The following is a 13,391-nucleotide window of genomic DNA, read 5'->3' as shown; positions in this document are numbered from 1 at the left end:
CCCCCCCCCCCATTTTATCCCAGTTTCACAAGCTCCTTGCTGACACACAAACACCCCCCCCCCCAAGATACAGGCCCCCTTCTTTCCACCCCCAGGAGTGGGAAATGGCACTAGCAAAACCGAAGGTGCTGAGGTCGGCAGAACTAAACTTGAAAGGTGAACATGTTTTTTTTGGGGGGGGGGCAGAATAAGCAATGCTCCAGAGCCCCCAGCACTGACTCCCCCCCCCAACAGCGCAACAATTCTGGACTGGAGCCTGCCCCCGCCCAAGCAGCACAACATGGTTTGTTTGGTGGTCTGAGAATCCACAAACCGTCTTGTGTTGTTGACGCGAGTGCAGGCAGGACTTCGAGGGTGGAAGAGAGCGGGGGGGGGGCACTCTCCACCCCCCCCCTCACATGATGGAAAGCAGATGCCCCCTCCGGACACCCCCCCGCCCCATACCGAGGCTCATCCCGCTGTAGCAGCACAGAAATATTGGCACTGCCTTGTCCAGCCAGTATTGCCTGCGCTGCTCCAGTGGGCCGGGTGCACACAGCAGGGGGGGGGGGGAGAAAATATGGGGTGGGGGCTGGGGAGAACGTAAAAAAGAGGCTGGGGAGAGGAAACGCCCAGGAGGGGGGGGGAACAGAGACGTCCTGCGCTGCTCACCTTCTCCTACCAAAGGACCCTCCCTCCACACCTCCGCCCCCCTCTCAGCACCTGGGTCCCAAATTGCTGGGGGGTCTGTGTGTCATCAATGCCCCCCCAATCCCAAGGTGGGATGCTCAAAGAGACAGGAGACCCAGGAGGAAGGGAGGACGCTTTTATTGCTACCATCATCATCAGACAAAAGGACAAAACCGCTCTTGCAGGGGAGTGGGGTGAAGCTAAGGAGGGCACCCCCCCCCCCGTTTGCAGAGGAGTCCTGCCCCATGGGGTGCAGGGAGGGAGTCAAGGGGGCCTCCGTGGGTCAGCAGGGACTGAGGGCAGCCACATCCATCATTACAGGGCAGGTGAGGAGTGGAGCGTGAGCACGCCCAGGTAGGGAAGGAGGGGGCACCCCCCAACTCCTCAACCTCTCCTCTCCCCAGGGGGGGGGGCGCAAAGATCCAGGAGGAGGGTGAGCAGCTGAGATGGACGAACCCCCTTCCCGGAGGCAGGACCAGAGGAGGAGAAACAGTCCTTGGCATGGGGTGGCAGTGCTTGCATGGGGGGCCACAAGATCGGGGGGGGAGCCCCCCCACCGGAGGGCAGGGGCAAGCGGTCCGTCAGCGGGAGAGGAGGGGCAAGTCTGTGCCAGGGGTCATGAGGAGTCCAGAGTCCAGATTCAGGCTGTCTAGAAAGAGAGAGAGAAAGGACCAGGGAGCTGGAGGGAGGGGGGAAGGGGGGGGCGCCACAGCCCAATCCCCCCATGAGGCCCCTGCCCCACCCAGCAGGGGGAGCCCACCTCTCGGAAGGTGTCCCAGCCCACCAACCAGCAACCAAACCCCAGAAAGGAGGTGGGAGGGGGCAATTCCCCGTGGGGAGGGGGGAGAGAGAAAGAGAGGAAAGGCCCCCCCGAACCCACTTGGGACCACCGAGTCTTTACCCTGGTCGAAGTTCAGCTTCTTGGCAGGGGGGGCGTCTCCCAAGCCTTCAATGTCCACCAGGTCGCTGTGGGCGTCAGAGTCGTTCAAAGCGCTGAGGGTCACGTCTGTCGGAAGGAGGGGAGACCCTGGTTTAATGGGGGGGGGTGAGCAGCAGACCCCTGCTCCTGGCACCGAGAGAGCCCCCCCCCCAAGACACACAGAGAGAGAAAGGTGTCCCACCCCCACCCAGGATCCCACTCACCAGATGCCTTCTGCTTCTTCGCAGGGGGAGCCGAGGGGTCGGGGTGCCCGCCCGCCCCCTGGGTGGAGGGGGGGGCTTGTGGCTGCCCCTTGCGGGCCCCCTTCTTGGGGGACTCGGAGGGGAGGGGCAGCCCGCTGTCCTCGTAGACCTTCCGCTTGGCCGCCCCTTTCAGCTGGGCCCTGGGAGTTGGGGGGAGAGGAGGGAGAAGAGGTCAGATTCCCTCAGCAGGAGCGCGGTGCAGTGGTTAGAGCGCCGGACACCCCGGTTCAAAAGCCTGGGCTTCTGGGCCTAGCCTACCTCGCAGGGCTGCTGTGAGGAGAGCAGGAGCAGGGCAGGACGCAGAAAGGAAATAAACAAACTTGATACGCCCAGCGCCTGTTTCCTATGCTCCCCTGCGGAACGGCCGCTCTAGAGTGGTGCAAGGACCCCCACCCGCCCACCCCCCAGCTGCCCCCCAACAGCCCTTACACAGTCCGGTCTTTGATGAGAGCACTGATGCGGTTTAGGTCGTCTCCAAAGCGCTGGACGGAGGCCCGGAGCAGGGAGATCTCCGCATCGGTCCATTTGGCCCTGGGGGGGGGGGACAGTGGGGAGTGGGGGGGTCAGGATTCTCGCACCGCTGCTACCTCCTCCTCCTCCTCCTCCTCCCGCCCCTTCTGCTGCCAGGGACGCCCTTCAGGCAACATTCCCCCACCCCACCCCCAAAATGCAGAAGAGGCCATGCAACCTCTTGCAGCCCCCCCCCCCCCGGGAGAGCCTATGCATGGGAGGGTTTGGGTGCTGGGTGGGGTCCGCAGCGGGGCATTTTCATGGCCCTTGGGACCTCAGAACTGGTGTTGGGCCATGTAGTTATCTGCATGTTCTTAATACAATATACAAGATATATTTAATATTGTTCCATACTATGCACACCTAGATCCATCTCCAGAGCCCTTTATATGGCGACTTGCAATTTATACATATACTGTGGTATAGACAGAATCACAGGCCCATGCAGAGGCACACCAGTTGGGCGCATGGAGAATGGTCGCCCCGGTTATGTGATCATTTTAGTGCTCGGAGCGGGGTCACACCTAGGGGCTGGTGCAAAAACCACAGCTCTCCGCTGTGGCTCGGAGTGGCTAGGAACCCACCAGCTCACCTGCCCCCTATTAGGAGCGTTGTTCACTGGCAGAGCACAAAAGTTGACAAAATGCAGCCTTTTTAAGTTTCTGGTCCATGGTGAGGGCACATTTCCTTTCCAAGGTGCAAGGGAGCCCAGGAACACCTCTGGGTGCAGTTTGTGGAGCATGCATCCCACCTTGCCCACACCCCTTGGAAGAGATGGGCAGCCCCCCGGCTGAGACCTCCCTCCCTCCCTCCCTTCTGTGGGGCTCACCCGGCTGGCGAGGAGTCGGCCACGGGGTGCAGCTGCATGGTCAGCTCGCCCAGCTTGGTGAAAGCGGCGCCAGCGGCAGAGAAGATCTCGCCCACCTGTGGAGGGGAGAGAAGTTTGTTGCAGCAGGCAGAGGGGAGAAATGGCGAGCAGGGGGGGGGGGACAGCTGCAAAGCCCCCTTGCTAAGAGCCCTCTTGCCCTCCATCTTCCACCAAAGGTATTTTTGCTTGTGGAAATAAGGGGGCAGGGGAGGGAAGGGGGGAGGCATGCAGCACACACACACCCCACCACACCTTCCAGGAGGAGTGTTTCTCTGGGTGCCTCTGAGCATGCGCAGAGTATGCTATTTATCCATGCGTTCATTTATTAAATTTGTACACTGCCCTCCCTTCGTCTGCTGATCGCAGGGCGGTTCGCAGCATCAAAACACAAGATTGATACGGAAATTATGGGGGGGGGGTCACCTAAGCAAAGTCTCCTCCTGAGTAAACTCATTTGGGGTATGGAGTGATGCCCTTAAGGGGACCCATCTCTGCCATGATCCAGTAGGCGAGAGACCACGTACACAGGGAAATGCCTCAGGAGGTAATCTCTGGGTGTTTCAGGCTAATATCCCTCAACCAGAATCCCATTGTTCTCTCCCAGATAAGTGCTCAAGGTATCCTTGCCAATACTTAACACCCATTCACACTTCTCAGGGCTATCTCCCTGATATTGCTCTGTTTCCCCCATATGCTAATCTTGTCTTTCCTGTTTTTCCTATATGCAAATCATGTATAACCCTTCCCTTTTGTGAGGTAGTGATGATGTAGTGATGATGTTTTCCAAACTGTATTCTGGGAGATGATAGGAGTTTTAAAAGTTCTTGTAACACTGTTCTGGGTGTGCAGTTTGACTGTAACCTATTGCGCAATAAACCCTGTCTTGTCCTTGCTCCAGTGGCTGGACTTCTTTTATTTAACTCCGCAGAAACCAGTGGGCCTATCCCTAAGGGCCAGGTGGCTGGGCAGTTCCACACCTGGGATTTTTTCCATAACAGTTGGTGCCGAAAGCCGGGACTTGCGGTTCTCCCATGTTGCTGACTGGGGGCCCTGAAATCTTCAGCCGGCACCAGGCCATTTGCCTGGGAAGATCTTTTGGACCCCCGGCCATCTTCAGGGGCGGTAATTTGCAAGTCTCTAAGGAGCCAGCCGGGGAGCAAAGACAAGATCCAGCCGGCTTATTCATTGATCCCGGGATCCCAGCGCAGGACGCGTGAGTATAGGTTAAAGGGAAAAACCCAGTGCACTGGTGGGAGAGGGGTGGTGACTCCTGGCAACGAATTCTCTGCCCTCTTACCTGTTATTACTTCTTGCCTTTCTCTTGGTCCAGACCACAAAGCCTGTGGACCTTTGCTCAACTCGACAGGGGAGTTCTGAGCTCTATCACTTTCTCTCAAATTCTCTGGCCAGCCGCACCGAGACTGGGCCCGAACGTAAGACGGGGAGGACGGCCTAAACAACCACCTCACCGCTGTGGGCACCTTATCGAAAGCAAGGGGTCAGAGTTCCTTTTCATACTTCTGCCTGCCTTATCGGTGTGGAGCCCGAAGAATAAGTCGGGGAGGACGGCCTAAACAACCACCTCCCTGCAAACGGGTGTCCTGTCGACAGAAGGGGTTGGAAGGACTGTCTTCTATCCAGGGGCCACCCGATCTGGCACCACATTGAGTGGGCGTTCAGTAGGGTGTCCCCCCTTTTCTCAAGTTTGTGACAATAGGTAGGAGGTTGCCAGGAGGGAGAGCTTGGCCTGAGGGGCAGGACAAGGCAGAGTGGTAGATTGCACCCCTGGGAAAAGGAATAAGGAAGAAGAGGTCTGGGGAGGGAACCAGACGGTTGTTGAGGTGTACACGGAAGTTTAGTTGATAGGTTTAGTTGTTAAGTTTTCTTTTACATGTTACATGTTGTCTGTTATGTGTATGTGAGTCTGTTGTGTCTCTGTCATTTTGTTTTCCTTATGTAATTTCAGTGATCTTAAAAGGGCCAGAGAAAACCAGAAACAATTACAAAAATCCAGTCTGAGAGCATGTATGTTAGAGATCTTAAGAGAGTTGTGTTTTAAAACTGGCCATCAGACTGCCCTTCTTAAGTGTGCATAATTTAAAACTGCAAGCTTGCTTCAAATTTTTAGTTTAAAGAAACTATTTGGACCTGATCAACTTAAACATGATATGTTTTAACCCTCGATTAGGAGCCACCCAGAGTGGCTGGGGAGACTCAGCCAGATGGGTGGGATGTAAATAATAACTTATTATTATTATTGAATATAAAACTGAGGTGTGAGCAAATATTTATTATTCAAGAGAGGCTCCAAAAGTGTCTCTCCAAGTGGTAGGAAAATCCCCTGAAGGGGTTTGACTGTGTTCTGAGAGGGGGATTCCCCCCCTTCCTTTTGCAACTAAACAGGAAAGAAATCTGTACCTAATGAGAAATGTTTAGTTGCAACGTAAGTTTATGAGAGCTAGTCTACTATTGTGTTCTAGTCTACTTTGGAATGTGCTGTGAATTTAGCCTAATGTTTCTGCTGCAGACAGCCAAGTTGAGTATAACTGCTCTCGCAAGCTAAACTGCAGCGCCTGTAATTTCATTAAGCCTTAGGTAGGTCTCCCTTTGAGAGAGAAATGTGGTTGCTGTTGTTCTGAGGAATTGTTATGACTATATGCCTATGAAAATATGGTGTTCCTTCTAGGAAAAGTGTTATTAAGGGTAGAAGCTTCCATAGCCAGCAATTGTCTATCTGAGTCCAGTTTTAACTTTGATTTGGTTGGACAGAAGGGTTATTGTAAGGCTCCCAATATCGGTCTGTAAGATCAGCCAGGATTAACTAGCCCTTTTCTTGGAAAATGCCCCTTCAGTTTCTGTCTCTTTCTGGTCCCCAAATCGGAGTTTGCCCAGGTTCTCCTTTTGAGTTTGTCAGCCTTAGAAATTGGCCATAGCTTCTTAAGGGTGCACAGTTAAAAAAAAAAATGTGTGAGGGCTTGATCAACCCAAAAACATGGCAAATATTGGAATGGGTGGAAGTGGTGTGTAAAGATTTGTTGTTTTAAAGAGACTGTAGAAGGCCATTTCCCCCCCCCCTCCAAAGAGTAAAAGAGGGTGCAATACACAATTTTCCTGCTGCAGAAGTCTTAAGTTTTACAAGATAAACTGCAGTGTCTGATTTTCATCAGCCTTAAGCCTTAAAACAACAACAACAACAACAACAACAACAACAACAACAACAACAACGAGGTAGTACAAAACTTGTGAACCCTGTAATTTAGGGGGTTGGACTGGATGACCTCAGGGTCCTTCTTTCAACTCCCACTTTATAGCTATGTGGAAGGCCATGTGTCTGCAAGCATTGGAGGGTAATTTTTAAATCCTGGTGTGGTGGTGGGTTGAAATTCAGCCCAGCTTTCCGAGTTAAGAGGAGAGTGTTGTGTTTTGTTTTTTTTAAAGGAGTGATTATCTAAGTTTTACCATTTCACCTATTATTTAAGTTTTAAAGTTTAAGCACACACATACAAAATTGACCTTCCCTATAAGAGCCATTTTCCCATACATGAGGGGGGCAGAGAGTTTAGTCTGCCTTGGCTAAAATCACTGAGAATATTTGAATTTTATGAATTCTGACTCTCTGGCCATTTTTACTCATATATAAGGGAGCAGGTATTCTGCTAAATGACCAGAGGGGGTGCACACAAAATAATGATAGCCCACATTTAATAGAGATCTGTACCCCGAAACCTGTAGATAAAGGAGGCATAGCTCCCAATTTATTTTGCCTGGGGTATGAGATGTTTATTTGATACCGTAAACATGATTAATTAGTGCTGAGACTTCATTATTAGGAATTTAATTTGACCAAACTTAGCTAGGTTTGTCTGAATGCTGAAGTTCTAATTATTTAAAGTTTAAGATTTATAAGCCCATTTCCTAAGCAGTGAGAAACAGGAAATGTGTCAGAAAATGTCTTAGGACGAAACCCTAGAAAAATGGATTTAAACTGACCAAACCGAAATTTAATTTGACCAATTTCATTGCTGTTTGGTTAGGGGTGTGAATTGCTAGGTTTCTGTTTAAAAATCCCACCCTGCTCTTTAAAAATCTACTCTTCACGCTTACCTTCCTTTATTCAAGGTAATTTAGCCAATGGATACAATTCTTTCAAATGGTACAATAGGTTTCTAAATCATGAACTCTGTACATGCACAGAGGCTACTGACAAAGTTTAGCCCTGCAGGGAGATTGCTGCAGAAGCCACCTGAAGAACAAGAACAGAATTAAGTATTCGGGCTTTAAAATCCTAACATGCCAAATTCTTTCAATAGGTAAAAATGAGTGCTCTCTCAGGAGCACTATTCTTTCTTTTCTTTTCTTTTCTTTTTTGAAAAAGGGGGGGATTAAGTACTGAACCATTGCAAGTTAGGAGGTTGCCATTCCAAATCTAACATGCAAAATTCTTTCCACAGGTAAATATCCCAGCACTCTAGTTCATCTCTTTAGTAGTTTTTTCCCCTTCTGTTTTGTTTTGTATGTATGTATGCCTATGCATTTTATCCACAGCACATCCTGACAGATTTTCACAGGCAATAATTTTCCTTTTACATCAGGATACTGAGATCCAGGGTGCAGAAAAAAAAATTGCAGTTCTTTCAGAACCTTAAATGCAAATTCTATTTCTGAGTGGGGATGTTAAGGAATGGGGGAGGGGCACCTAAAGGTAAATTGCCGTCTTCTTTTTATTCTACCACTGATTTGCACCTTTGGTCAAATGCTTCCTCTGAAATCCACTCAGGTGATAAGACTATGCAAAACGAAGGTTCTATTGTTCTTTCCCAGTAGGTACTCACTCTTTGCATTTGACTCCAAGCATTCTCTCTTATGTTAATCTGCTATAACCCTTTCCTCTCTTCATAACAAGTTTGAATCCCTGCTAATAATCCCTGCTATGTTAGTTTACTTCCCTATATTTTTAGGCTACAAATAATCTGCTTTTCATTTATTAAATTAGTTCTCCATTATGTCTATGAAATTGATCTAAGCACAACCAAGTATTCTTTTATTGGTGTTATTTTTGCTATTAACATTCTAGCTGATGTTGTCACATAAACAAACATTTTTTTTTGTTTCATTTGGGAACCATTGTTAGAAATTGTGTTTTTTTATCATTTATTTTTGGTTCCTCATAGGTCATTTTTTATTTTGGGGACATGTCATTTGTTGCATCTCCTAAACTTATGGTTGATATTTATTTATTTATTTTTGACTAACTTGGATGGGGTCAGGTACCATCTATAAGTTTGTTTGTTTTTCCTTCATAAAGTTCTTTTTTATCAGATAGCACATTGTTTAATGTGGATCTAATTTTTAATTTTGTTTCCTTTTAATATTTTTACCTTTTGAAAAAAAAGAATCCAAACAAACTAAGTAGGTACTAACAGTAATTATATAGAAATATGATGATAATATTGAAATAATTAAAATGCTTAATGCATCAAGATTTTTTTGTTTGCAGTTTCCCAGGAGGACTCCGGGAGATTTTTTTTTTTTTTTTTTTTTTTTTTTTGCTTTTACTTATTCCCTTGATAACTATGTCCTTAAGCCCCCAAACCCTACCCCTTACAGGATATCCCTTCTACAGACGTTAATGCAGACCCAATGATGGAAAACCCTCAGCCCAATTCCATGTGACCACAAGACTAGCTACCTCCTGCAGCAGCAGCAGCAACAACAGCAACAAGACTTCAGAGTTTTCAGAGTGGCCACAGCAATCTCCTTCCAAAGGACATAAGACTGAGGGGGGTTTGGGGGAATTAACAAAGGGGGGAGTTGAATTGTAAGGACATTTTTCTTTTGACCTCAAGATTCTGTCTCAAAATCACATGAGTTCCTCAAAGACATCCAACTGCTGTGGAATTAATAATTGAATGTTGTGTATAATGTGTTATTATGTAGGAATGCTGAAATGTGTCTGATAGTGTGTTCCTTTTGTGTTTAATTGTTTTGTTTTTATGTTTAATGTATAGTATATTGCATGCATTTTATGTTTCAATAGATCAGGCTATTGCATAGTCATGTATTTAGGTTAGACCAATTTATGACCACATTCCTTGTCTCACATGGTATTCCAACCTTCCCTACACATTTTAGATTGTTTTAGGTCATTTTATCAAGAAGAAACTTCAAGATCAAAACAGAACCCCAGATACATGAAGGTGTTTATGCTTTGATTTAGCAGGAATGGTTCCCTATAGGTTAAATTATTAATTTGGACCACTGCCTTTTTAGAATGGTTTTTCACAGTTTGGTTTGGAAAGTGAGAACCAGGGGCATATGTAAATTCTAATTGGACTTTGTTTGAATTGGACAAAGTGTATCCAAGGTGCCATTGGCTTTTGTCCCCTTAAATAGCAAGAGCGCAGGCCCACCCCTTTGAGAGCAGGACCAAAGCCACAGAGGCCCCACAGTTGGTCAGGGTGCGGCATTTCTCTCCAGGGAGTGTCACACCTAACCACATGGGGTAAAAAGGCTTTAGGTCAAGTCAATGCAAGCCCTTACACCAGGGATGCATGTTGATGGGTGTTGCTGTGGCATCAAGAGACCAGAGGACAGCTAGCTTTGACACCTGGGAACACAACACACACAAAAAAAGAGAAAAAACAAAACAAACTGCATTTTCAGTCACAGGCGGACCTTTCTGGTAAATAAGCATAAACCACTATTGGAAATGATTCTCCCAAAGTGCTAGAATAGTAATTTAGTAACAAAATGTAGCATATGTTATTTTTACGTAATATCCTATGTCTCGCTAGGTACACTGATACACTTCCAAAGAGCCTTAAGAGGCGTGACATGCAAGTCCCTTTCAGGTTACATACACCCACACCTGGGAGGTTGGATGCCATGATAATATTCAGTGTATATAACATGCAGGACGAAAGGGGGGTGGGAAATATGTCTATCTCTGAACTGTAGTTCAGTGCGGAGAAAGGATTTGCGTTTCCTTCAGAACCTGATGCAAATCTATCTCCGAAGGGGGGAATGATACGGAAATTATGGGGGGGGGGGGTCACCTAAGCAAAGTCTCCTCCTGAGTAAACTCATTTGGGGTATGGAGTGATGCCCTTAAGGGGACCCATCTCTGCCATGATCCAGTAGGCGAGAGACCACGTACACAGGGAAATGCCTCAGGAGGTAATCTCTGGGTGTTTCAGGCTAATATCCCTCAACCAGAATCCCATTGTTCTCTCCCAGATAAGTGCTCAAGGTATCCTTGCCAATACTTAACACCCATTCACACTTCTCAGGGCTATCTCCCTGATATTGCTCTGTTTCCCCCATATGCTAATCTTGTCTTTCCTGTTTTTCCTATATGCAAATCATGTATAACCCTTCCCTTTTGTGAGGTAGTGATGATGTAGTGATGATGTTTTCCAAACTGTATTCTGGGAGATGATAGGAGTTTTAAAAGTTCTTGTAACACTGTTCTGGGTGTGCAGTTTGACTGTAACCTATTGCGCAATAAACCCTGTCTTGTCCTTGCTCCAGTGGCTGGACTTCTTTTATTTAACTCCGCAGAAACCAGTGGGCCTATCCCTAAGGGCCAGGTGGCTGGGCAGTTCCACACCTGGGATTTTTTCCATAACAAGATGAAAGCACAAAATAAATAGCTTAAGGGAAAACAAAACAAAAACCAAGGGCTTTTTCCTGGCTGGAGCTCCAGCCCCTCCTGGGTGGGCGCCATTGTCACGCTAAGAGAACAAGGGAGAAGCTTGTGGGGAGCTCAGGTGCCTCTTTTTCTAGAAAAACTGCAGATAACCCCAAAGGCCTGCGAGAAGAGGAATGCTTTCTGCCTGGTGCTGAAAGGTATATAAAGGAGGCGACAGGCGAGTCTTCTGCCAAAGGGGAGACCCTGCAGAAAAGGCCCCGTTCTCGCGTTGCCACCCTTGGGAGAGGAATGCGAAGAAGGGCCTCAGGCGAGGAGGATCTCAGGGTCCGGGTAGGGAAAGAGGTGGCCCTTGGAGGTCCTGACCTGTTTAAGGCTTGATAGCTCAAAACCAGCCCTTTGAATGAGCCAGGATGCAACCGGGGCCCTGAATTCTGCCCCAGCTGAAGTTCCCCAACCGCATTGAACGCGTCGCCCTCCTCTCGGCTTCCTAGAGCCGCAGAGCTGCGTGGGACCCCCAGGGGTCATCCAGCCCAACCCGCTGCAAGTGCGCCAAGTGGGAAAGGCAGAGAGGAAGGTGCAGGGAACGCGGCCCCCCCCGCCTGCCCCCCTCTCCTTCCTTCTCCCCTCCCCCCCCCCCACGTCTCCCTTGGGGTCTCGGGCGGGACCCTCGGAAAGGCTCCCCGTTGGGACACAGGGGGAGGCGGAAGAGGCCCCAATCCGAAGAAGGGCAAACCGGCCCCGGGAGGGAGGGAGCGAGCTCCGCCCTCCTCCTGTTCCTTCCCCGCCGCCCCTCCCTCCTCCTTCCGCTGCGCGGCACTCGGCCCATGCTCAGAGGCACCCTCCCCCCTCCTCCCAGAATCCTTGGCGGCGGCGGCGGCGGCGCTTCCCCCTCCGCCTCCCCGGGTACCTTGGTGGAGGCGGACGTCATGGCGACCCCGCCGCCGCCTCCTCCGCTGCTCCGGGAAGGAGACCCGGCCGCTCTACTGCCTCCCCTCGCCGACACTCTATGGTCCCGCCCTCGCCCGCCCGCCCGCCGCCCGTCTCCATGGCGACCGCGCTTCCTCTCCGCCCTTCTAGCCCTCGCGCTCCTCTATGCCGCGGACGCTCCTTCCCTCCCCCCTCTCCTGGCGCTGCCAATGGGGAGAAAGGCCTCGGAGGAAGGGGCGGGACTTCGGCATCGTTCCGACGGGGGGAAAACAGGCGCTCTAGCCCGAGGCTCTATGGGGGCTGCTGCCCAGCCTCTCCCTGTTCATTGAGGCACGTGACACCCGCTCCGATAAAGCAATAAATCCTTAAGAAAAGCCATTATAACTCTCTTTCTCCGCCTCTCTTCTCCTCGGGGGCCACCCTCCGGCTCCGCGTGTGGAACTCCCTGCCCCAAGACATGACTCCAGAGGGGGGTGGGGTCGCCTTGGCTCTGCCGAACCTCCAGGCCCAGAGGCAGTCTACCTGCGAGCTCCAGCCCCGGGAAGCGAGCGGAGGAGGGAGGGAACCCCAAGGGTCTTCTAGCCCAACCCGCTGCCAAGGAAGGAATCTTTTTTTGCCCCACACGGGGTTGGAGCCCCCAAGCCTGAGACTGAGTGTCTTGTGTTTTATTTCGTGTTTTGACGTCCCCTACGCTAGGCTGGTGAGGAAGGCGATGGGTGGCTGATGAAGGGCCCTTCGCAGGAGGCAGGGAAGGGAACATCTTCCAGGGTGGGAGAAGCAGCAGCTCCCGGTGAGAGCTGCGAGGGTGCAGCCCCTTTTGTGCGGGAGAAGGGGGAAGATCTTTCTTCTTTCTTCCCACTTTCTCTCTCTTCCCCCCCCCCCCTTATGTTTTATTTATATTCGATTTGTTTTTTATTGTATCATACGTTGAAAAGTTTCAATAAAAAATTATGTCTATATACAAATGAGTCTCATGCTCTACTGACTGAGCGATCCCATATTGTGATAGGAAGGGAAAATACAGGCTGCGCAACTGTGCCAAAAGGCAGCGCTTCCTTTACTGCACCACCCCAGAGGCACACGAAGGATGCCAACACTTACAGGTGGGCAGCAACAATGGAGATTGGAGACTTTGAGGAGTGGTGGGCACAAACTCTCCCTCTTCCCCAATGACTCGGTGGTCCAAAGAGCTTCCTGCCCTTTCTGCATTTGAGTCTTAGCATCCTCCTGTTTTGCTTGGACCTAGACAGGGCCCCACGTGAATACTTATGTTTAAATTGGGATTGATGGGTTATTGTATTTTTGACGGGTTCTTCTTATTAACTGGGGCCTTCTGTGAGCCTTTCCTGCCCCAACCTTTCATTAGATTTGCAACAAAGCACAAACTTGCTTCTGCGTGGAAGCAACCGGCAACTTCTCACAAATTGAGGGAGAAGGCGGCCATGTTCTGCCTCCACTATCGGGGCAGTAAATTCCTCCGAGTACAAGTTCCCAGGGAATGTGTGGAGTGAGCTGCTGCTGCACTCAGATGCCTCCCCATGGGCTTATTCCCTCTGGGGCACCAGATTGTCCACTGTGAGGACA

At 50.0% G+C, this 13,391-nt stretch overlaps 1 protein-coding gene across 3 annotated transcripts; it reads right to left on the bottom strand.

Moving 5' to 3' along the window:
• Positions 1-791: 791 nt before the first annotated feature.
• On the bottom strand, positions 792-11,887 carry C14H17orf49 (chromosome 14 C17orf49 homolog). Of its 3 annotated transcripts, none has more exons than XM_033170566.1 (6): positions 11,788-11,887; positions 3,191-3,285; positions 2,281-2,382; positions 1,813-1,991; positions 1,571-1,675; positions 792-1,314 (listed from the first exon to the last, which is right to left on the bottom strand). In XM_033170566.1, the coding sequence occupies exons 1-6, from the start codon at positions 11,806-11,808 to the stop codon at positions 1,310-1,312; spliced, it is 507 nt and encodes a 168-aa protein (XP_033026457.1). In that variant the 5' UTR covers positions 11,809-11,887; the 3' UTR covers positions 792-1,309. The 3 variants fall into 3 exon arrangements, with proteins under 3 accessions (XP_033026457.1, XP_033026456.1, XP_033026458.1); XM_033170565.1 differs by having other exon boundaries at positions 792-1,318; positions 11,788-11,886; XM_033170567.1 differs by lacking the exon at positions 2,281-2,382 and having other exon boundaries at positions 792-1,318.
• Between the last annotated feature and the right edge of the window lie 1,504 nt (positions 11,888-13,391).

The sequence above is a fragment of the Lacerta agilis genome, chromosome 14 (assembly GCF_009819535.1).
Source record: "Lacerta agilis isolate rLacAgi1 chromosome 14, rLacAgi1.pri, whole genome shotgun sequence".
NCBI lineage: Eukaryota > Metazoa > Chordata > Lepidosauria > Squamata > Lacertidae > Lacerta > Lacerta agilis.
Note: the sequence above shows the minus strand (reverse complement) of the source record. Positions and strands in the feature narration are given on the sequence as shown.